Below are 26,069 nucleotides of genomic sequence, written 5' to 3' on the forward strand. Positions count from 1 at the left end.
GAGTACTGCAGAAGGATTTTGTGCATTGTAGGTAGAATGCAATTACCCTGTGGACATCTAAGGTATGCAACTCAGCACCATGTATCCTTGTGGGGTTTCAGGAAGAAGACAGGAAAATATATGGGTTTGTTGCAATGGAATGAGGTAAGTATGTTTTGAGAAACTTGGAGTGTATGCAGGACCACTTTGTCCTTATGAAAAATTGTGGGGGTTGGAGGGAGGGGGGAGTCCGACATCAAGGTTCCTAGCTCACCTATTTTTCATGCTAAGATAATTGTGACAAGGAAAGAGACCAGGTAGCAAGTGGCTCAGAGGTCTTGCCTATTATTACCCTGAGCTCTAGGTTTAAGCCCTATGTGGGCGTTGGGTCCCTTAGAGGTAGAAACATATTGTGTAGGCCCCTGAGAAATCATTTGATGGAAAGGTGAGGAAAGGTGGAATAATCCTGTACTGGGGCATGCAGAGCTACCATGACGGCGAGGTGTACCTTGATAGAGCTAAGGGATAAGCTGCTCTGGTGTAGGCTTAGTAGGTACTCAAGGATCTGTGAGATATCTGCAGCCACTGGAGTGCAGTTATGTTCTGAGCACCATACTGTGAAACGGTGCCACTTGTGCTTATATGTCTCTCTCATTGCAGGTCTGTGACAGTTCATGATGACTTCCTGCATGCCTTCCGGGCACGCGGTTTCAAGGGGGGGTTAACCAGCTAGCATCCTTGCATAAAGATGAAGCATCTGGACACTGGGATTGTATATCTGCCCATTCTATTGTGTAAGCAAGGATGTAACTGGCGGAAAGCGGTGTGGAAGAGCGATGCTCATCTGTAGAAGGTATGGGTACCATGTTTGTCTGGGTCAGCAGGTGGCTGTAAGAATGACCCTGGCTCTATCTTGTTTGATTTTCAGAATCACCTATTGAAGAAGTGGGAATGGCAGGAATGCATATAGCAGGGGTGCTTCCCATTTAATGCTGAATGCGTCCCCTAGAGAGTTGTCACCTATGCCTGCTCTGGAGCAGTACTGTGGACACTGAGGCTACATCTAGGCTGAAAGCCTCTTTCGAAAAAGAGCATCTAGACTACAACCAATACTTTCAAAAAAGCATACCGCTTTTTTGAAAGAGAGCACCCAGACAGTTTGAATGCTCTCTTTCGAAAAAGCACAGTTTGCATTACATAGCGCCTTTTTTCAAAAGAGTTTTTTCGGAAAAAGGTGTTATTCCTCGTAAAATGAAGTTTCTGAAGTCGAAAAAACTGCTGCTTTCTTTCAATTTACTTTCAAAAGAACACGGCAACAGTCTAGACCCGTGGTCCCCAACACGGTGCCCGCGGGCGCCATGGCGCCCGCGGGGGCATTTCAGTGCACCCGCCAGGTGCTCGGGGCTGGCCTGGCCCCGGGCACATGGCGCACGGGCACTTGCGGGGGGAGCGCGCTTGGCGGGGAGAGCGCCGGGCGTGCGGCACTCGGCGGGGGGGGGGGGAGCGCCGGCTCCGGGCGCGCGGCACTCGGCGGGAGGGGGGGGAGCGCCGGCTCCGGGCGCGCGGCACTCGGCGGGGGGGGGGGGGAGCGCCGGCTCCGGGTGCGCGGCACTCGGCGGGAGGGGGGGAAGCGCCGGCTCCGGGCGCGCGGCACTCGGCGGGAGGGGGGGGAGCGCCGGCTCCGGGCGCGCGGCACTCGGCGGGGGGGGGGGAGCGCCGGCCCAGGGCGCGCGGCCCTTGGAGGGGGCCCTGCCCCTGGGCGCGCAGCTATGGGGGAGATGGGTGGGTGGAGCGCCACCCCCCACCCCCGGGAGCGTGGATGGGGGGGCCGTCCCCGGTCCCCACCCCCTGGCGCCCAGCGGGCAAACGGCCACGCCCCCTGGCCCCCGACAACCTAAAAAGGTTGGGGACCACTGGTCTAGACGCAGGGGAAGTTTTTTCAAAAAAGGCCACTTTTTTCTGAAAAAACCCTGTAGTCTAGACACACCCTATGTGTACAACTGTATTGCAAACACGTCCAATGTGGGGGATCCCCACATTTTGACTAGATGAATCAGCACTGAGGGATTGATTTCCCACTCATGATTCTGCGGAAAGTGTCTGCTGAGGTGGTCGGCTAAGACATTTTTGCCCAGGAGGTAGGTCACCACTAATTGGGATGCACCATTCCCATAGGCGAACTGCTTCCCAACACATCCGATACAATTGGGCTCCTCTCTGTCGATTTATATAATACATTGTTGTGATATTGTCTGTGAGCATTTGTCCTGTTTTCTTTTGGATCAGAAGGAGGCAGTCTAAGCAAGCATTGCAGACTGCCCTGAGCTCGAGTAGATTGATATGTTGTTTGGCATCATCTGGAGCCCATTGTGCTTGGATAACTCGGTGATATAGATGGGTTCCCCATCCTATCTGTCAATGGTGATTGTAAGAAAGGGACTCCCCTGCACACATTGTTGTGAATAGTCCACCCAGTGAGTGAGCTCTTTATCTTGGAGGACATAGTGAGTTGTTAGTTTACATCATAGATGTATGGTCTGTATACCTTGTATTACCAGGCCTAGAGTGGTCTCATATGGAGGTGGGCATATGGTACCACAAATGTGTCTGCAGCCGTATGTCTCAGAAATTGGAGACAGTGCCGAGCTGTTATGCCCAGGCTGGCCTGTGCTAGAGATATAAGGTCTACAATTGCTGAGACTCTCTGTTCTGGTAGGGAGGTTATCGCTGTCCTACAGTCTAGATGCACTCCTTTAAAATCTAGTGTCTGAGTAGGAGTGAGTATGCACTTTGATAAGTTTATCTGGAGGCCTAAGCTGTGAAATAGGGCCATGGTGGTTTTGACTGCCACTGTGTGCTGTGGGGCCCTTTAGTAGACAGTCCTCCAAGTATGGGAATATGTTGATCCCCATTCTGTGTAAATGAGCTGCCACTACGGTAAGGACCTGTGAGAAACCCCATAGGGCTGCTGAAAGTCCAAAGGGTAATAACACTCTGTATTGGAATGCCACTCCCCTATGGTGAATTGCAGGAAGCGTCTATGTGCCGGATGTATTGATATATGAATATAGGCATCCGGGAGGTTGAGGTTAGACAGCCAAGCTCCCTTTTCTATGGCAGAAATGATAGTTGTGAGGGTTGCTGCTAAGCTACAACTGAAGTCGGCAACGGTAGAGAAGAAACTGAGGGCATGGTTGGCTAGACATGTGGAATGACTGTTTCAAACGTTGCATGCTGGCAGTTCTGCGTGTGCAGCCGGTCATGGGCACTACTACCAAAAATCTCCAATTAGAGGTGCTGCAGCGCTCAAGCATGTAAGGTGGAGCACCCACAGGGACACTCCTTGAAGTAGTAGGAAGTCTTTTTGAACTGTTCACACTTACCACTTTTCTAGTGCAATGAATTGTGGACACAATAGTTTGTCTACTCAAGAAGTAGAATTTCACATGTACCCATTTTTTATTTTCCAAAAAAATGGACCTAAAACTCTGCAAATGTACCAGTTTACCAAATTGCACTAAACGCTACTATGACCAATGCCCATATCAAAGCTTGTTACAAATTCTATCTTCCCTAACTCGAACCACACCCTGGGAAAAACCTGAAGAATTAGATAAGATGTGCAGTAGCCCAGAAGATTAATACACTTTGGCTCTGTTGAACTTACAACAAGTAATCCTATGGCACCTTAAAATTAACCAAAATATAAAGAATCAGGAGCTCTCATGGGCAAAATCCACTTCATCTGATGAAATAGGTTTTGTCCACGAAGGCTCATGATTCTATATATTTTGGTTAGTCTCTAAGGTGCCACAGGATTAATCATTTTTAAAGTTACAGACTAACATGGCTACACATCAGGGATATTTATGTTATTTGTAAGCCTAGTAAAATTTGGATTTATGTTATAGTCCTCTAGTGACAAGTTAGGAAAAAAAAACCTTTATCTTGAAAGAGAACATCACTCCTCAAACCTCCCTAATTTCACAAACATCTCTCCTCCCCCAAACCCTCACAACTACAGTATTAAATACTACAAAATGGATTATCCTCTCAGCTTCACAAATAAGTTTGCTGCCAGCAAGATTCTATGTGCAATCTCCTTGGGATTTCTATATTTCTTACATACCCCACAGTAATTAGAATAGTATTTTAAAAATGTGACCCAAAACCTGATTCCGAGAAAAATCTGTGAAACCTATATTTGAATAAACCAGAATCAACAATATTCTCCTTGTTCTGACATCTTTTCTGGCTATCTCCCTAGTAACAATAGTCTGACCAACAGACGATAAGGATTATGCAGAGACCGTATGAACTTTTCGGAAAAGGGAGTTTCTTCTATATCATTGTGTGCTTTCAGAATCTACAGTTTTAAAATCTTTAGGTGTTGCCAATGGCTACTCTCTTACTTACCTGTCAATAATGGCACACATATCAATACTGACATTGGCAAAGCTTCCCAGTTTTCCTTGTTCTACTGCATGCAAATCCACCAGTTGATCATCCACATGAATAAGCTGCATGCATCCTTGGAATGAGAGCTGGAGCAGGGAACGGTCGGAATCATTTGTTTGTGTTAGGAACCCTGTAGAGCAAAGAAAGCAAGAAGATTGTTACCTTCAGCGGATAACACACACTCCGAAAACTCAAAACAGCACTTCTCCTGTTACCAAAGACACGGCTTCCTGGAAATGTGAGAAGAATCACAAAAGACACTATTTAAGTAAGTTGCATCTCTACTAATGCAACAGGATAATAATTTGTCAGTATAGGTCATGATTTCTTCTTTAATTGTTTCCATCTGGTGGACGGCTACCTTTAGGTTTAGATAGCTGGTCTCCAGTACATTGCTGACACCCAACCACCCTCCCTTGTTACGATGGTTAAAGGGCAGGGGCAAGGGAGTTTTATCCTCTCCATACCAAACACAGGAACTCTAACAATATTCCCCAGTTCCTTCAGGGGATGCCTTCACCCCAACTCCACTTCCAACTCTGGTCTCTTAGGGCACTAGACTCCTCATACAATAGTATCTATGATGGACACTGGTCACCTGCTAAACTGTCATACCTTGAACCATGGTATTTCTTGTCTTACTCAACTAGATCCTGCAGCAGCTGTGAAACCCACCTCAGTCTGACCAGTCAGGCAATAAGGCAAAGAAAAGGTGACTGGAGCTATGCCAACAGCAGCCCCAAACCTCAAATCTAATGCTAATTGCAGAGGTGGGAATCCAGCTGTGAGAAGGGATTCAAGCTCGAGGGCAGGTTTATACACCCTCCTCCAGGTGCATATGGGTCAATAGTTTACCTGAAGCTTACTGGGCCACTCACTTAATCAGGTGATGCCTTGCCTGTTCCTCACCATTCCCCTTTCTGAGCCCCTCTCCCCCTCAGGCAAGGACACTTAAAGGGCCACTCTCTCCTCAACCACACAACAGTCCACACAGAGCCTTTGAGATTGCAGTGGTTGTATTCTGACAGTAATTCCTTTCTTCATCAAAGTGGAGCCTACTTGACAGTCCATGATTCAGCTTTTAGAGGCAAAATTATTGCTTTGGGTATAAGAATAGGATCTGGAGGAGGCAACTGCTCATGATTGCAGCTGTATTTATTTCATGGGAGGAAAGACAATTATTACAGGGCAACTTCATATTTCCGAAATACATTTTAACATCCAGAATCATCCAAACGCTACTTTATAAAAACACTATAAAATAATTCAATACATTCTTGAAAAAATATTCAGATCTTCAACTTAGGAATCATTTAAAGAGGGTTAGAAAATAAGTCAGAAAATATACAAAAATATCTTATTGCCTCTGTATAAACCTACTATATACCCACTTCTTGCATACTGCATGCAAATGTGGTCACCACAGCTCAAAAAAGATATCTTAGCACTGAAAGGAGTTCAGAAAAGGGCAACACAAATGATTAGGGACGTGGAATGGCTGTCACATGAAGAGAAATTAAGAAGACTGGGAATTTTCAGCTTAGAAAAGAGGAGACTGAGGGGAGCTATGGTAGAGGTATATAAAATCATGAATTGGTCTGGAAAGAGTGAATTAACAAAAGTTATTTACTTGTTCCCATAACATCAGAACTAGGGGTCACCAAATGAAATTAATAGGTAGCAGGTTTAAAACAAACAAAAAGAAGTACTACTTCATGTAACGCACAATCAATCTGTGGAACTCCTTGCGAAAGGATGTTTTGAGGCCAGGACTTTAACAGGGTTCAAGAGCTAGATAAAATTCATGGAGGATAGGTGCTTTAATGGCTATTAGCCAGGATGGGCAGGAATGGTGTCCCTAGCCTCTGTTTGTCAGAAGCTGGGATTGGGCAACAGGAGAGGGATCACTTGATGATTACCTGTTCAGTTCATTCCCTCTAGGGCATCTGGCATTGGTCACTGTCGTAAGACAGGATACTGGGCTAGATGGACCTTTGGTCCAACCCAGTATGGCTGGTCTATTGTTCCAATCTCACACAGACCAGTATTGTTCTATTTATTTAAAAAGAGTTATGCTTAGTTACACTGAGGATTTGGCCCATTGTGGTTTCCTTTTCTTTCCCTCCATCCCAATACCACCTGATAACAGCCTCAAGAAGCCCAAGAGCAGTCCAGTCAAGTTGCCATCCTCACTTCTGTTTCTCTCCTCTCTCCATCCCACTCATGCAGAGAAATTAAACAATGGCATGTTTACATCCCAAATGGTTGATATACACTTTGTCATTAAATGCATAAAGTACGTGAAAATATCAGTCCTAGTCAAACTCCTATTGGTCAAAAAACATTATATCTATAAAATCCCTTAGAGGTGACAGAGTCGTGGCTATCATGGATTGAATTCTTGTCATATTTCCCTTGTTCATGGTACAAGTTCATGATTGTTGCTCTCTAAAAAGGATTATGTGTATGCCATATCAGAAATATACAGTCATATGATGAAGCCTTGAATTATACCCGGAGAACATAGATTTATTGTTCTATGAACAAAGTCTACTGACAACTCATCAAGTCTCAAATATCCAAATGTCATTACTATAATTAATACCATTTTACAGATAATGGTAAAACAAGACAGATAAAATAAGAGACTGTTCCAATGTGGCATAGCAAAATAGTGGCAGAAGTGGGAACAGAACCTTGAATTATTCATTTCTAGGCTCAAACTCCCATAACTCAACCTTTTATCTCCTCTTTAACATAAGAGGGTAATTGGTGATGTGTTCCTCGTTTTGTTTATGGTGAAAATAAAGATAGCAAATGTATTTGTGCTGAATAAGAGGGAGAAGTGTATATAAACCTGGTCTGCTGACTATTTCCAGAGACTGGTTTCACTAGAGCCAATGATAAAATTTCCAATACTTAAAATGTTTGGACTAATTCCTATAATGTTTCATAGAATCTAGAGCCAGAAAAAGGTACCGTATATGCCGGCGTACAAGACGACCTCTGAAGTTAAAAAACATCCCCCAAAAATCGGGGGTCGTCTTGTACGCCGGATGCCCCGCCGCCGGAGTCCCTCAGCGGCTTTGAAAGCCTCGGGGAAGCCGGCGGCGGGGCATCCCAGGCGCGCATGGGCTGCCCCCCCCCCCGCCGGAGCCCCTCCGCGGCTTTGAAAGCCTCGGGGGAAGCCGGCGGGGGGGCATCCCAGGCGCGCATGGGCTGCCCCCCTGCCGGAGCCCCTCCGTGGCTTTGAAAGCCTCGGGGGAAGCCGGCGGGGGGGCATCCCAGGCGCGCATGGGCTGCCCCCCTGCCGGAGCCCCTCCGTGGCTTTGAAAGCCTCGGGGGAAGCCGGCGGGGGGGCATCCCAGGCGCGCATGGGCTGCCCCCCTGCCGGAGCCCCTCCGCGGCTTTCAAAGCCGCGGAGGGGCTCCGGCAGGGGGGCAGCCCATGCGCGCCTGGGATGCCCCCCCGCCGGCTTCCCCCGAGGCTTTCAAAGCCACGGAGGGGCTCCGGCAGGGGGGCAGCCCATGCGCGCCTGGGATGCCCCCCCGCCGGCTTCCCCCGAGGCTTTCAAAGCCGCGGAGGGGCTCCGGCGGGGGGGGGCAGCCCATGCGCGCCTGGGATGCCCCGCCGCCGGCTTCCCCCGAGGCTTTCAAAGCCGCGGAGGGGCTCCGGCGGGGGGGGGGCAGCCCATGCGCGCCTGGGATGCCCCGCCGCCGGCTTCCCCCGAGGCTTTCAAAGCCGCGGAGGGGCTCCGGCGGGGGGGCAGCCCATGCGCGCCTGGGATGCCCCCCCGCCGGCTTCCCCCGAGGCTTTCAAAGCCGCGGAGGGGCTCCGGCGGGGGGGGGCAGCCCATGCGCGCCTGGGATGCCCCGCCGCCGGCTTCCCCCGAGGCTTTCAAAGCCGCGGAGGGGCTCCGGCGGGGGGGGGGCAGCCCATGCGCGCCTGGGATGCCCCGCCGCCGGCTTCCCCCGAGGCTTTCAAAGCCGCGGAGGGGCTCCGGCGGGGGGGGGGGGGGCAGCCCAGGCGCTCCTGGCGGCTTTGCTCCCGGTGCCTCTGGTCTGCTCGTGACCATCTCCAGCAGACCAGGGACACCGGGAGCAAAGGAGGCGGAGGGGCGCTGGGGTATAAGATGAAACCCTATCTTTTAATTAAAAAGATAGGGGGTCGTCTTATACACCCAGTCGCCCTATACGCCGGAAAATACGGTAAGTCATTCTGTCTTTCTTTGGCCATGCAGGTTTGATTCTTTCATTTCATTACCTGGTGCTTTCTCCAGCGGGGTTTGAAAAGGTGGTTGATGTTAAGGAAAACAATAGGGAAATAGAATGAAATCGCCCAATTTGATAATACCATTAAACTATAAAGAAAATCAGCATAACTTCTAAAGAATCCAAAATCTAACACGACAGAGTGTGCAGCTGTTTAGATTTGAGGTGCACTGCAGAGATGCGTGGGGAAGCTTATATGCACAGCATTCAGTGCCAAAAGCGGTGGATCTATATTTGACAGAAATAAAAGTATCATCTCATCTACCTATCCCCTAATCAGTTGTGCTTCTCCCCCTATCCCCTCCAGCATCCACCCTGTCCCAGCCTCACCTCTGGTCTTTCTTCAGCTCCACTTTTTGTTCATCGCCTTCTCTCTCATTCACGGCTGAATGTAGGAGAGATGCACAGGAGCCATTGTTCACAGGAGGGGAGGGGGAAGAAGAGCTTCCTTGAGCTGCTGGGCTCTTTCAGCTTCCATCTCCCCTTATGTAAGGGAAGCTTCAGCTCCTGGGAGGACAATGGGATGGGGCATGCAGAACATGGTTTCTTACAGCAGTTCCTAATGGCTTCTCTGCCCAAAGAGGCAGGGCGGAGGGGGAGGCGGGAGCGGGGGGAGAAACCAGACAATCACAGGGTATGTCTACACTAGAAAGTTAGTTCGAACTAACGGACGTTAGTTCGAACTAACTTTCCTATGCGCTACACTAGCGCTCCGCTAGTTCGAATTTGAATCGAACTAGCGGAGCGCTTAGTTCGAACTAGGTAAACCTCATTTTACGAGGACTAACGCCTAGTTCGAACTAGCTAGTTCGAACTAAGGGCTGTGTAGCCCTTTAGTTCGAACTAGTGGGAGGCTAGCCCTCCCCAGGTTTCCCTGGTGGCCACTCTGGCCAACACCAGGGAAACTCTATGCCCCCCTCCCGGCCCCGGACCCCTTAAAGGGGCACGGGCTGGCTACGGTGCCCGTGCCAGGTGCAAGCCTGCCAGCACCCAGCTAGCAGACCCTGCACCTGGCACGGCACAGAGCCACCCACCCGATGCCCCCCAGCCCACCCCCTCTTGCCGGGACCAGGCTGGCGGCTCCCGGGAGCTTGCCCTGGACCGCAAGAGGCGGGCACCTTCCTGGGCTAGTGCGGACATCGTGGACCTCGTCCACGATCTCCGCACTAGGCACAGGAAAGTGGCCGTCTAGGGCAGGAGAGCTGCCAGCCTGGCCACCCAGGACCAGGTGTGCATGAAAATCAAGGGGGTCCACTGAGACCCCCGACCCTGAGCCCTGAGCTTACAATGGCCGTCCTGGGTCAGACCAAAGGTCCATCTAGCCCAGTAGCCTGTCTGCCCACAGCGGCCAACCCTAGGGACCCTGGAGGGGATGGACCGAAGACAATGACCAAGCCATTTGTCTCGTGCCATCCCTCTCCAGCCTTCCACAAACTTTGGGCAGGGACACCACTCCTACCCTCTGGCTAATAGGACTCCATGGACCCAACCTCCATGACTTGATCTCACTTCCCTTTAAACTCTGTTCTAGTTGTAGCCTTCACAGCCTCCTGCAGCAAGGAGTTCCACAGGTTAACTATTTGCTTTGTCAAGAACAACTTTCTCTTACTAGTTTCAAGCCTGCTACCCATTCCTTTCCTTTGGTGTCCTCTAGTCCTTCTTTATGGGAACTCATGAAGAACTTTTCTGAATGCACCCTCTCCACCCAACCCCTGCTTTTACAGACCTCTATCCTGTCCCCCCTCCGTCTCCTCTTTTCTAAGCTGAACAGTCCCAGTCTCTGTAGCCTCTCTTCATCTGGGACCTGTTCCCAACCCCTGATCATGTTAGTTGCCCTCCCCTCTCCCAGCCTTTCTCTTCCCCTCTCCCACCTCCTTTTCCCAGTCTCCCCCAGTTTTGTTCAATAAAGACAGAGTCAATGTTGGAAGAAACGTTATCTTTATTTTGTACATCAATAAGAAGGGGGGCTAGGGAAGGGCAAGTGGAAGGAGGTGAGGGAGGAATGGGGTACGAGCCCCCGATGGGGAGGACTGGGCTGGCTCTGCGGGCTTCTGGGGGTGGAAGCTCTCCTGCAGCCCCCCAATTACTCCCTCTCCCCAGATGGCAGCCTGCGGCAAGTGCAGCCGGGCTGATGGCCGAGTGGTGTGATGTGCCCAGTGTGGGCACTCAGGGCACTCCAAGCCAGAACTTCTTTGCAAGCGGGGCACCCCTGAGAACTGTGTGTCCGGGGTGGGGGTCGGGACCCTTTAAGCGCAGCCCTCGGCTAGCCTGAGACAGTATCTCCATGCTCTAAGTCCTCCTTTTATGCCCTGCCGGCACTGCTTCCGGCCATCATTAAGCCCTGTTCAGAGTCCACTCAATGTGGACTTACTAGTTCGAACTAGCAAAACGCTAGTTCGAACTAGTTTTTAGTTCTAGATGCGTTAGTTCGAACTAGCTTAGTTCGAATTAACTAATTCGAACTAAGTTAGTTCGAACTAGCGCTGTAGTGTAGACGTACCCACAGGGACTTTTCCTTTACATAAGAATGGCCATACTGGGTCAGATCAAAGGTCCATCTAGCCCAGCACCCTGTCTGCCGACAGTGGCCAGTATCAGGTGCCCCAGAAGTGGTGGACCGAAGACAATGATCAAGCAATTTGTCTCCTGCCATCCTTCTCCAGCCTTTGACAAACAGAGGCATGGGGCACCATTCCTTACTCCTTGGCTAATATCCTTTTATGGTCCTAACCTCGATGAATTTATCTAGCTCTTTTTTACACTCTGTTCTAGTCCTAGCCTTCACAGCCTCCTTTGGCAAGGAGTTCCACAGGTTGACTGTGCGCTGTGTGAAGAAGAACTTTCTTTTATTAGTTTTAAACCTGCTACCCATTAATTTCATTTGGTGTCCTCTAGTTCTTCTATTATGGGGACAAGTAAATAACTTTTCTTTATTCACCCTCTCCACACCACTCATGATTTTATATAATTGTGGCGGGGCAGCCCCACCTCTCCCTCCGCAGAGACAGGAAGGCGGGGCTTGTGCTGCACCAGGACAGCAAGCCGTGGCGAGCCCCGGGCGGGGAGCGGCGGTGCTCCAAATAAGCGGCAGCTTGGGAAAACCCACCCGCGGGGCCTGGGGACCAGCCTCAATTACGTCCCCGGTGACGTCATCATTTCGGGGACTGGAGACGTCGCGGCGGGGGGGGGAGGCATCATCCCTCCGTGTCTGGAGGGTAATTCAAAAGGAAGCCCCACGCCTGGGGGCGGGGGGGGGGGAGGAGGATCCCTGGGGAGTTGGAGGCCAGTATCAGAGGTGAGGAGGGCCAGAGGTCTGGCGACCCTGGGTGAGTTCTAACCCAGGGTCCCCTGACTAGCCACGGGCAGAGGCTAGGGAAGAAGCGGCCCAGGGTGGGGGCGTGGACCCCGAGAGTGGGGGAGTTTAGGGGTTTCGACCCCCTCCGCTAGGTGGGGACAAGAGTCCTGACCTTAGGGCCCTGGGTCAGGGTTCGGAGTGAGGGTGGGCCCGAACCCCCTTCCCTAGCTTGTGAAAGGCGATCGACCCCATTACGGAGATTGTAAAGTGATAAAACTTAATAAACCTGGTGTCTCCAAATACGCACAAAGGGATGTACCAGGAAAACGGGGGACACGGACACGGTTGATTCCCTACAATACCTCTATCATATCCTCCCTCAGTCTCCTCTTTTTAAACTGAAAAGTCCCAGTCTTTTAGCCTCTCCTCATACAGGACCTGTTCCAAACCCCTAATCATTTTAGTTGCTTTTTTCTGAACCTTTTCTAATGCCAAAATATCTTTTTTTGAGGTGAGGAGACCACATCTGTACATAATATTCAAGTTATGGGCATACTATAATTTTATATAGGGGCAGTAAGATATTCTTCATCTTATTTTCTATCCCCTTTTTAATAATTTCTAGCATCCTATTGGCTATTTTGACTGTTGCTGCACACTGCGTGGATGTTTTCAGAGAACTATCCATAATAACTCCAAGATCTCTTTCTCGATTAGTTGTAGCTAAATTAGCTCCCCCATCATATTGTATGTATAGTTGGGGTTATTTTTTTCAATGTGCATTACTTTACACTTATCCACATTAAATTTCATTTGCCATTTTGTTGCCCAGTCACTCTGTTTGGTGAGATCTTTTTGAAGTTCTTCACAGTCTGCTTTGGTCCTGACTATCTTGAACAGTTTAGTATCATCTGCTAACTTTGCCACCTCACTGCTCACCCCTTTTTCTAGATCATTTATGAATAAGTTGAATAGGATTGGTCCTAGGGCTGACCCTTGGGGAACACTACTAGTTACACCTTTCCATTCTGAAAATTTACCATTTACTCCTACCCTTTGTTTCCTGTCTTTTAACAAGTTCTCAATCCATGAAAGGATCTTCCCACTTATCCCAGGACAACCTAATTTACACAAGAGCCTTTGATGAGGGACCTTGTCGAAGGCTCTCTGGAAATCTAAGTATACTATATCTACTGGATCTCCCTTGTGCACAAGTTTGTTAACCCCTTCGAAGAACTCTAATAGATTAGTAAGACATGATTTCCCTTTACAGAAACCATATTGACTTTTGCCCAACAAATTATGTTCTTCTACGTATTTGACAATTTTATTCTTTACTATTGTTTCAACTAATTTGCCCAGTACTGATATTAGATTTACTGGCCTATATTTGCCAGGGTTGCCTCTAGAGCCCTTTTTAAATATTGGCATTATGTTAGCTGTCTTCTAGTCCTTGGGTACAGAAGCTGATTTAAAGGATAGGTTACAAGCCACAGTTAATAGTTCTGCAATTTCACATTTGAGTTTTTTCAGAACCCTTGAGTGAATGCCATCTGGTCCCGGTGATTTGTTACTGTTAAGTTTTTCTATTTGTTCCAAAACCTCCTCTAATGACACCTCCTCAGTCTGGGACAGTTCCTCAGATTCATCACCATAAAGAATGGTGCAGGTTTGGGAATCTTCCTAACACCCTCAGCCATGAGGACTGAAGCAAAGAAATCATTGTTTCTCCTCAATGGCTTTATCGTCCTTGATTGTTCCTTTTGTATCTCGATCATCCAGGGGCCCCACTGGTTTTTTAGCAGGCTTCCTGCTTCTAATGTACTTAAAAAACATTTTGCTATTATTACTTTTTGAGTTTTTGGCTAGCTGTTCCTCAAAATCTTTTTTTTTTTGCTTTTCTTATTACATTTTTACACTTAATTTGGCAGTGTTTATGTTCCTTTCTACTTACCTCACTAGGACTGTACTTCCATTTTTAAAAAGATGCCTTTTTATCTCTCACCACTTCTTTTACATGGTTGTTAAGCCATTGTGGCTGGTTTTTAGCTCTCTTACTATGTTTTTTAATTTGGGGTATACATTTAAGTATACCATAAAACACCATAATCCTCAGGGCCGCACGGGTGGGGACGGGACGGGACGGGATGGGCAAAAGCTGGGCAGCCCCAGGGCAGAAGAGATAAAGGGTGCCCTGACAGTAAAGTGATGGGGTGGGTTTTGGTGTGTCCTAGTGGATAGGGCACTCACCCTGGGAAGACAGGGTCATGGGCTCAAGTCCCACCACCATCAGGACAGGATGGCCAAAGCCAGACATCCCTGGGGATTATGATGTCTTTGCAAAGTGTCCATTCAGCTTTCAGGGATTTTACTCTAGTCACTGTATCCTTTAATTTCTGTTTAAATAACGTCCTCATTTTTGCATAATTCCCCTTTTTGAAATTAAATGTCAGAGTGTTGGACTGCTGAAGTGTTGTTCCCACCATAGAAATGTTAAATGTTATATTATGGTCACTATTCCCAGCAGTCATCTCCTGAACCAGATCCTGCGCTCTACTCAGGACTAAATCGAGAATTGCCTCTCCCCTTGTGGGTTCCTGTACCAGCTGCTCCAAAAAGCAGTCATTTAAGGCATTGAGAAATTTATCTCTGTATCTCATCCTGAGGTGACATGTACCCAGTCAATACGGGGATAATTGAAATCCCCTATTATTATTGAGTTTTTTTATTTTGATAGACTCTCTAATCTCCCTTAGCATTTCAACATCACTATCACTGTCCTGGTCATGTAGTCGATAATATATCCCAACCGTTATTTTATTAGAGCATGGAATTACTATCCATAGTGATTCTATGGAACATGTTGATTCATTTAAGATTTTTTACTTCATTTGATTCTACCTTATCTTTCACATATAGTGCCACTCCACCACCCGCACAACCTATTCTGTCCTACCAATATATTTTATATCCTGGTATGATTGTGTCCCACTGATTGTCCTCATTCCACCAGGTTTCTGTGATGCCTATTATGACAATATCCTCCTTTAATACGAGGTACTCAAGTTCACCCATCTTATTATTTAAACTTCTAGCATTTGTGTAGAAGCACTTTAAAAAATTGCCACTGTTTATTTGTCTGCCCTTGCCTGATGTATTAGATTCTTGTTTATGTGATTGGTTTCTTCTCTGATCTGGCTTACACTTTATCATCTCCCCTCCTCTCTTTCTGGCTAAAACCTAGAGAATCTCCATCAATGGACTCTCCTCTAAGAGAAGTCTCCGTCCGATCCATGTGCTCCTCTGCACCAATCGGCTTCCCCCCATCTCTTAGTTTAAAAACTACTTTATGAACTTTTTAATGTTTAGTGCCAGCAGTCTGGATCCACCTTGGTTTAGGTGGAGCCCATCCTTCCTATATAGGCTCCTCCTCTCCCCAAAGTGTCCCCAGTTCCTAATAAATCTAAACCCCTCCTCCCTACACCATCGTCTCATCCACGCATTGAGACTCTGAAGTTCTGCCTGCCTACCTGGCCCTGCGCGTAGAACAGGAAGAATTTCTGAGAATGCCACCATAGAGGTTCTGGATTTCAGTCTCCTTCCTAGTAGCCTAAATTTGTCCTCCAGGACATCTCTCCTACACTTCCCTACGTCATTGGTACCCATATGTACCAGGACCACCGGCTCCTCCCCAGCACTACACATAAGTCTATTTAGATGCCTTGAGAGATCTGCAACCTTCGCACCAGGCAAGCAAGTCACCATACAGTTTTCTTGGTCATCACAAACCCAACTATCAGTGTTTCTAATGATCGAATCACCCACTGCTAACACCTGCCTCTTCCTAACAACTGACATTCCCTATCCCAGGGTATGTCTACACTACCCCGCTAGTTCGAACTAGCGGGGTAATGTATGCATACCGCACTTGCTAATGAAGCCCGGGATTTGAATTTCCCGGGCTTCATTAGCATAAGCGGGGAGCCGCCATTTTTAAATCCCTGCTGCTTTGAACCCCGTGTAGCGCGGCTACACGGGGCTCGAACTAGGTAGTTCGGACTAGGGTGCCTATTCCGAACTACCGTTACTCCCCGTTATGAGGAGTAACGGTAATTCGGAATAGGCACCCTAGTCCGAACTACCTAGTTCGAGCCCCGTGTAGCCGCGCTACACGGGGTTCGAAGCAGCGGGGATTTAAAAATGGCGGCTCCCCGCTTATGCTAATGAAGCCCGGGAAATTCAAATCCCGGGCTTCATTAGCAAGTGCGGTATGCATACATTACCCCGCTAGTTCGAACTAGCGGGGTAGTGTAGACATACCCCCAGAGAGGTATCCTCAGTGTGAGAGGATACCATAACATCCTTTGGAAGGAGGGTCCCAACTATGGGATAGTTTCCCTCTGCTCCCATTGAATGTTCTCTTCCCCTGAGCCTTTCATCCTCCTCAACAGTGCTGGGGCTGTGACTGGAAGTAGGATGGTACTACAGTGTCCTGGAAAGCCTCATCAACATACCTCTCTGCCTCCCATAGCGCCTCCAGTTCAGCTACCCTGGCTTCCAAAGCCCGAACTCAGTCTCTGAGGGTCAGGAGCTCCTTGCAACGTGTGCACACATATGCCACCCGCACACAGGGCAGGTAATCATACATGTTACACTCGATGCAATAAACAGGATATCCCCCACTCCACTGCTGGGCTTCTGTCTGCATTTTCTCCTATGAATAAATTTGATTATGGATGCAGTTTTTATTTAAATGTTTGGGATATAGATTATAAAAGTTTTACCTTCAAAGAAGGTCAGACGTAACTAGTGCCCTCTAAGCGCGTCCTCTAAACTGCCCTCTCAAAACTCCCTCCTGTTAGTAAGCTCCCTGGTTGCCTCCTTGCAGGGTTTATAAAGCTCTGCCCTTCCTGATAGCTCCTCCCTCTGGCTATGGCTAGACCAATGAGCAGAGAGTTTTAGATTTCAAATCCTAATTAATTTGCTAACAGATAGCTTCCAACTGCCAGCCTGAGTACACGGCCTTTCAAAACAAACACACATACAGCTCAGCACTCAAAACTCTAAACCGACAAACACAAGCCCAGAAGCCCCAAACATAAGCACCTACACACTCCAGACAGCCACTTACCTCAAGGTAAATTGCCCCCTCCTTCACCAGGAGAGCCCCTCTCAAAACTCCCTCCTGTTAGCAATCACCCTGTTTGCAAGCTGGAAAAGACTTTTCCTTTAAGCAGCATTAAAACATACCCTCCTCGGCAAATCTGGTAGAGCTGTAGAAGTTTTCTGTCTCTTCAACCTCTTTCTCCAGGTGCGCTTTATGCCCTGGCTACCTCTGGCTCAAACCATGATATTACTCCCTTGCTCTGAATATTAAATCAACCCAAGGTTAATTTAAAAAGAGAGAGAGAGAGAAAAAAACCTGTTTTTAGCTGAATTCATGCAAGCCTAGTGAAGTCAATTATGGTTTGCGGTACAAAGGCAAGAATTCAGCAGAAAGAATGATCACCTGATGATTATTCAAATACTGATAAAAACAGCTGCTCAAACTCTGCAGCTCATAGTTAATCTTTATTCAGGCAACACCCCCATTGACATCATTAGGAGCTTCACCTCAGTAAACACTAAGTGATGGCTGAATTATTAGGCTCAGCAATCTACTAGATCACATATTTTTTTTAATTTCAGAATCATTTAGAGATATTTTAATGCAGGAAATGCATCATATAAAACATTTTTGAACTCCAGCTACTCATTACTTGATTAAAAACAGGAAAAAATAGCTATATTACTAATAATGAAGCTATTTTTATGTCTCACTAATTTAAACACCATTATTATTATTATGTCTAATACAGCTAAATTTTCATTTTACTTCAACACAAAAGCATTTCACTACGAGGATCTCCAAAATTTTTGGACCACCCTCCAGCAGTTCTAATGAAGCAGAAATTATTTTCCACTCAACAATCACCTGTGCCGACAACCAAAGATGTCAGAAAATGCAGATTCTCTTAATTCCATTGAGACTGCATATGTGAATTTGAATGATTTTCAATCAGCTTAATCAAGGTAAAAACATAATGGAGGCAGTAGTCTGAAGTGACTAAATAATAGACACCCAACTAGAATTGAGTTGTGTTTTTCTTAAGAGTTTATTTTTTGTCCCACATTGGAGAAGGGTTGTGTTTGATCATTTGGAGTTTCCAAAAAAACCCTATTGCTGGAGTAGTCCAAAAAGAGCAGCTCCATTTCTGAGAACTAAAGCCTTATATTGTAGCCACAACACAACAGAGTTAGACTTGACCCCAGAAAATAAGTTTTCTTTAATTACCCATGACAACAGACTAAATTCAGGCTTGGTCAATTTCCCAGAGCTTTCTGGACCATGGTGGGAATGGTACTCTTCCACCTGACTTCATTTCTGAGTAAGATCTCAAGGCTCTCACTGTGAGATGGGGAGACTATAGGGTTGGGTAGAGAAGGGAAAGCTTGGAACAGACAGGACTATGTGGACAAGGAAAAAAACATAGGGCTGAGTCTGGGGCAGCAGGAAGGAAGTATGCACAGAGATGATCACAAGCTTTTTGGTGCATTTTAAATCTGTTTGGAAATTCAGTAACATGAATGAAAAATTCACATTACTTTCCATGACTTAAGCTTTAATTGACTTCCTTGTTAAATAAGTATGCCCCATCAGACCTTATTTTAGCAAGGATTTTGCAGGAAAGCAGGAGGCAGAAAAGATCCCCAAGAGCCAGACTGTGACTGCTAGACATTACAGGTGGGTGCAGTCCTGTGTGTTACAGGAGAGCAGCAATGGCTGGGCAGCAAACTAGTTCAGAGAGGCCCCAGTGAAAGATACTAACCAAGCTGGAACTGGAAACGTGCAAACTCCTATTTGCTTGAATAAAGACTGGACTGGAGAGGGCACCCCAGGTGTTAGGCCTGAAGCGTCCTGACTCTTGATTGGATTATCTAAAGGCCCAAACAGTCACTGCTATTGCTTACCTGAACTAGAGGGGTGCATCTACATAGTGGCACTAGCTCGAAATAAGCAATGCAATTTGAGCTATGCAAATTGAGTAGTTTATTTCAAGATAGTCTAACTGGCACTATGTAGAGTGCGCCAAATTTCGAAATAGGATGCTATTCCGGCATCTTCCTTATTCTTTGTGCAACAAGGTTTATGTGAAGCTGGAATAAGATGCTTCTTGTGTAAACAGTGCAGGATGCTATTTTGGGATAACGTCCATTATCTCGAAATAGTGCCACTGTGTAGATTTACCCTAGTTGTTTAAGTGTCTGTAACTAGGGTATTTACAAACTTTGCCTTTCTAGCCAGGCCTAGTAAATAAAATAACTTTTTAATTAGCCAAATGTCTGAGAGGTTACTGGAGCCAACCAGGGCTGAGCCTGGAAAGCCTGGGTGCTAATTCATCTACAGAGCTTGCCTCCAAGTCATGGTACACTTGGCATGCTGCTAGCACCATATGGGCCTATTTACTCCCTTGCTGATAACCTCAATAGTTATGTAATTGCTGCAACATGGGTTTAATATAAAATAGAAAAGTGGTTGAAGAAAACACATATTGCCATGATGGCGTGAGTAATCAGAAAGTTTAAAAAAAACCTCAGAGCCACGATTTTTTTGTTATTTTAAAATTAAAAATAACAAATGCAATGGCATCTACATGGATAAAACTCAACTATTTTACTTCAACATAATAGCTCAATGTTTTGTGTTCTGACACAAATTCAAAGCCTGATAGCACACTCCTTGCTCAAGCAAAATCCTCCGTACAGTGGTAGTTTTTTGCCTAAGTAAGAAACAGAGTGTTAGTTCTCCAGAGTTATATGACCTGAAGAGGAGATTTAAGAATGAGAAAATCATCAGTCTGGACTAATTTAAGTTTATCTAACACTTCAGTGCAGTTCTTCTGGTAATAGATATAATAGAAGATGTAACAGGAGAAAGCCAAATAATGATTAAATTGCAGAATTTTTGTACATTACTGATGCTGCCTAACACATTCATTCAACTCTTGAGCTCTTTTATGAGAGTCCAGGATAAATAGTGATATTTTCAAAATGATTGTTTCTCACCCTGTCTCGAATACAGTAAATACATATCTTACCAAAGACAACTTTTTTTTTCCAGAGTGGAAGCAACAACACAGAATACACTACCATCATTCACTATTTTTTAAGACCTGTAGTGGGCGTGTGGGAGAGAAAGATTGTTCATGTTGGCAGTGATTTTGCTAAGTTGCTGCCTTTATATTAGCCTATTCAGTAAGTGTGGCAACCACCCCAGAGTCCTGGCTTTGATATCGGGAAGGCAAGTTTGTTCAAAGGTAAAATAATGCAAGCTTGGGAAGGGTTGCTTGCTAAAGGATCTATTGGACCAATTCATTCATCTGCCTATATCAGGGCCACATTTTCACCATTTTAAAATGTTTTGGTTCAGTTACCACAGATTAAGGCATTTCAATCTTGTTTAGGGGAGGAGGAGAAGGGTAGGGGTTAGTTCAGCAACGGGTGGCTAGCCACAAGTGAAAATTCTTAGCATTACCAAGCAAAACCAGGATTTGCACAGCTTATCTGGGCTTGAAATGGAGATAAAGTCGTGGTTTCAACCAATGTAATTTAAGGTGCTAAAAGAGACTATTCCTAATTCCCAGTGGTCTGTAATGTTCTCCAAGATGCCTGACTTTCCCAGTCAGCTCCTATTGTCCTCCATCGATCCTAACTCCACAGGGATCCAGTCTCCCCAGTTAGGAATTCTGAAGAGTAATTAAGGCTGAGAAATTTAGGCAAGATCTCAAGGAGTTTATGCAATTTCTCTGTTCATACATGCATATGGTGACCATATTTTCTGAACCAAAATTAGGGACACATTACCCACATCCCCAAACTTGACTAGCCATACCACCTGCAACAAGAAAATCCACCCCTAGAGGAGTACTCCAGGGGTCAAGATGGACACATGACTGGAAATAAAGGGTGTCATGTGACCCCTTCAAGAACTCCTCCCACCATCCTCTACCAATAGAGATGGGTTTGGCCCCCACAGGACTCCCCATGCCACTAGCCTGCAATTGTATTAACCCAACTTGCATTGCATTAACTCAGGGGGAGATGCCAGGGGCAGTGTTCCCTCTAAGATTTTCCTCCCATGAGCGGAGTGAGTTTTGTGTTGTGCACCAGTATTGCATTCATGTGCGCTTGTTCTGATGTGTGCCACTGTGGCACCCAAATCATTAATAAATATCTTATAAACCTCTCCCTTTTTCCTCTGCCTCCTCCCCTCCCCTCGCCCCATCTGCTCCCCTGGTGCCTGCTGCCCCGCATCCCTCACCTTCCTCTGCTGTCTTAGCTCCTGCCCTTCTCACTCCCCTCAGCCCTTTGGGGACCTGCCCTCCTCCCCATCTGCTTTGACCTCTGCACCAACACTTCTTTTTCCCCTGTATCCACTCCTTCTGTAGCACCACCTATGTGCTAGGGGAAGTGGGCCATTGCTGCTGCACCGTGCTACCTTCTGCAAAGCTGTCCCAGCAGAGGAGGGAAATGGCGGTGCCAATTCTAGCTGGATCTGGTGGGGTTTTCTGGGACATTTCCCTACTAGATGGGACACTGGGACAAAGCATTTAAATCTGAGACTGTCCTGGAAAAAACGGGATGTATGTAACATGCACCAGATGTCTCTGGTGCTTCCAGTCTGTGGAGTTCCTAATCACGGCAGCAGAGTATCAAACTCCTGGAGAGCAATGAAGAAATGTATTTTACGCTGATTTTTAAAAGACTGCAGGTTCATAGTGTCTCTCCCCCATCCTTTGAATCTTGTACATTTTGAGCAGCCTAAATCCATTTCCCCAATTTAGCTGAATAACTCAATGTGTTAATGTTCAGTGATATGCTGAATATGTATATATTGTAAGAGACAGAGTTAAGGTTTTGTGTTACATATTCAAAGTGAATTTTAATGTCAATATTATCAGCTGAACATAAAAACTATAAAAATGGAAGATTTATAAGAATTGTCCCAACCAGTCATTTTCGTACTTTGCAATGCTTAGGTTTCTTATTTCATTCATCTTATTGTATGCAGTTTATGTAACATGGTATTAATTACCCAATCAACCTTCATGAGAAATTAATAACATTAATACAGTGGCTAATAGAATTCCTAGATACACAGTCATTAAATTTGTAGCTAAAGGTTGCTCTTATGATTATTTAATTTTAAATAACCTATATTACAAGAACATAATGATTGATTTAAAAATCCCTAAGCATTACAAAGTATAGAATTTACTCAACTAGTCTCTTATAATTTATACATTTGGTTCAGTTACAAAATTGCCATGCAAGAATTCACTTCCCATATTTTACAAATTCACCTTACTTCTTTCAAAACATACATCATCAGTATACTATTTTTTTAAAAGCAGTTGAAATCTGGAGTATCCAAAGCAGCAACAAATGAGAACAGCAAGTCACAATATCAAAAATGTCCCTGATATTTTAAAGTGCACAACACAGAACATGAGCGGTGACTTCAAAGTTCTCACTGCATAGTTACCAATTTGTTTTTCATAATGCAATACTAAAGGTAAAATATACATTAAAATGCTTTGCAAACCCATTCATGAGACCAAGTTAATATACATTAAAGCGCTGTCCAGACTCAGTTGTGGAAAGGAACTTTCTACTGTAATGTTAGGTGGGCACCATTAACTAAAACTATTCCCATTTTTTCTGTGTGGATTGTTGATTGTAGATATTTTGTCACAGCTTGAAAAACAAAGAACAAGTATTTTTATTCTGTGTAATTACAGGTTTCCTGACGCCAACTTTATCTACAGTACATGCATTTGTGCCACAAGGTCACAATGAAAAACAGTAACTCAAATGTTGTATTAACTTAAATAATGAATAGTCTTGCAGCACCTTAGAGACTAAAAAGACATATTAGAATGACAGGCTTGATTCCTATCACAAAGTATGAATAGAGATATTGGCTGGAGGGCACACTACATTCCACATCCTCATGACAAAAAAAACAAACAATGGGTACTTTAGAACAACTTGCAAATTCTCTATCAGCTTCATATAGCATTCCACGCACTTTTTTTCTTCCATCTCTCCCCACCCATCCCCTATTTATTTTGAAACTGGACCTTTAATAACGCCATTCATCTGAAGAAGTAGGTTGTGCCCACGAAAGCTAATGACACCATCCACATATTTTGTTAGTTTTTAAGGTGCTTCAAGACTATTTGTTGTTTCTTAAGTTTTTCCAGTACAGACTAACTCGGCTATCTCTCTGAAGTTTTCAAATGTTCTATGTGGGAATTATCCACAGAGTCCAAATATATATAGCAGTAGGAGAAGACACTTCTTTGAAGATCTATGCTGAGCTCTTGTAAACACATTTTAGAATGCATTTGGCATAATTTCTAAAATAATTTAGAATCTTTAAGAATATTAATGTTGCATTGCACAGCAGAGGAATTTAAAAAAATCATATTCCAATGTATTCCTGTAAAGAATATCACTTCACTCACCTCCATGGAACGTTTTAATGTTAGAAAACACTTCCCTCCCATTCCCCCAATAGATGAAATTAATAAAATGATCCCCGAGAAGGAGCCAGGAGTTTATATATTTTTTCTGTTAGAAAAATGGTTAAAAAAAGCAAATTATCATCAGCTTTGATTGTGGAACTGAAGCTTATTGTAGCTCTGCTAACAATAAAGCAATGGAAATTCCTCATGCCTACAAAGCTGCCTTTTCAAAAAGTGACAGGGGTTGCAAAGGGCTGGAACAGCACCTTGGAGGTGCAGACTTTCACCTCAGTGGTCCATGAGGTTTTTCTGAACTGGGGACACCACTGTGTGCATGTCAAAGGGCTCTCCCTATGTTTTGCTGACAAGAACAGTCACTTGAAAAGGTTGCAAAGTCTATGAAATAGGAGGAAGGGGAGGGAGAATTCAAAGAAATACTAATACTTTGCATTTTAGTTTTCAGTTAACCATGCTGAAGTCAACTTTTCTTGCAAGTCTAACTTTTAATAGTACATGCAAGAGAGCTCTGGGGATGAGTCCAAAATGTATTTGACTATACTTTGACTATATATAAATTACATATATTCTTAGGAAAAACAGTTATGTGGACATTTCAACTGAGATTGAAATCTAGCCCTAAATGTAATGACTGAACAAAGTTCACTCAAAATGATCAGACTTAATAAAAGTGGCAACATATACACAATTGCTCAAATTTATCACAGTCACAGCCATTTCATGCGCTCTCACTCTGTCTCTGTTTTCTTTATATTTTCCCTAGATGTACTATAAGGGGAAATTTGAAGGTCTCACGAAAGAGTCAGTAACATACAATTTCCAATGTTTTGGCAGAAACAAAATGAACAGGCATTCTTCCATCACCTTCAAAAATCAATTTCAGATATATTTATTGCAGACACATCCACTATGTTCTATATATTTACACACACATGCACTATCTACTATATATCTGAGAGTTTGTCTATCCATTTGTTCAAGAACTCCTCCTAAATTATAAGAGCTAAGACCACCAAATTTGGTACACAGCTTCCTTTTATCACAGCGTAAAGGAAGGGCAAAGTTTGGTTGTGCCAGGAAAATGGGACGTGCCTACAATGGGATTGCTTCTCAAAATACTACACATAAAAGGGTAAGAATTGTCAGGCTAGTGAAAGAGGCTTGTTAGGGGCTCACCCTCCCCTCTGGGACTGTTCCAGCTCCAAGCCTCTCACCCCCCCCCTGATGCCCTTTAGGGAAGATGGAGGGGGAGGGAGCTGAAGCTCCCCCTTATTCATATGGGAGCATTGCTGGCTGTTCCTCTTCATCTTGGAGTGAGGGCAAGTGCCCAGTTTGCTATATTCCTCACTCTGGCTGGGGACACGGGGGGCAGATGAACCTGGACCTGACCCAGTCATGGGACATGCACTCCTTTCCCCTGGCTGAGCTCACTGGAGCTGCAGGGGCCATGAAGAGGCACTTCTTACCTAGCCTCAAGCTGCTGCTGTGAGAGGCCTGTTGTAGTCCTCTCTCTCCAGGGCAGCCTGCCCACTGAACCCCTCATCCCCAGAGCACTGATTTAAATGTAGAAAAACAAAATAATTAATTGAGTTAAAGTCAAAGTATAGCCAGGTTAATTGTTTAATAATGTTAATACATGCATTAATGGCTTCATTATCAACAGTGCTGAATGGGAGATACAGTAATTCAATACATCTAAAAATCAGATCCTGTTTCCATGTGGATATATACAGCATTTACAGTTTGCATAGTGGGATATATATGTTCTAAGTTGCAAAATTTCACTTAGACTCATACTGAGTCTCCGTATGTGCACGTGCATAAGCCCATATTTTGAAGGTGCAAATACCACAGTGAACATTTTAAAAATTATATTTATAGGTGTAAAAATAGAATTTGCACTAAGAATACTCATATCTCCCAATAGATTTTGCATGTGTAAATTTTCAATTGTGTGTCCAGGTGTTTGCACATGCAGAGTGTGAAGAAAGCTACATATGTAATTTAGAGAGTGAACAAAGACAATGAGGTATGAGCCAAAAATTCAACATTTATAAAATATAAAGTTGAACCCAGTTATGAATGCACCAGATATAATTATTGGCAAGAATAATGAGTTTATTCATATATTCTTGGAAGAAATTATTGAAAAATTCTATTAAACATGATAAAGTGTGGAGGGGGGATTATGGGAGAAAAATCATAACTATTCTTGATGGAACTAAACACCATTTATCATTGCAATATACAGAAACTAAATAGTGGGAAACAGTATAGCTCTTATTTTTGAGAGATAAAACATGTCCATTAAAATTATACTTGTTGATTTAAAGACAGTCTGTATTTTCATCTGTATGCTACTCACAGTTTTTATTTTTACATGGTATTAGATGATTCAATCCTATTATTTAAATCCCTGATACTCAGATGCAGCTTACTGCATCTCATGCAGCTTTTGCAGTATGATATTAAAACACT

At 45.1% G+C, this 26,069-nt stretch overlaps 1 protein-coding gene across 1 annotated transcript in view; it reads right to left on the bottom strand.

Moving 5' to 3' along the window:
- Window positions 1–26,069, bottom strand: part of CNTNAP2 (contactin associated protein 2) — a 1,606,913-nt gene that overhangs the window by 601,168 nt on the left and 979,676 nt on the right. Inside the window, exon 10 of the mRNA XM_075921713.1 lies at window positions 4,396–4,567. Within this exon, the coding sequence (XP_075777828.1) occupies window positions 4,396–4,567 (172 nt within the window). The remainder of the gene's footprint in view (window positions 1–4,395; window positions 4,568–26,069) is intronic.

Source organism: Pelodiscus sinensis, chromosome 2, assembly GCF_049634645.1.
Source record: "Pelodiscus sinensis isolate JC-2024 chromosome 2, ASM4963464v1, whole genome shotgun sequence".
In the NCBI taxonomy this organism is placed as follows: Eukaryota; Metazoa; Chordata; order Testudines; family Trionychidae; genus Pelodiscus; species Pelodiscus sinensis.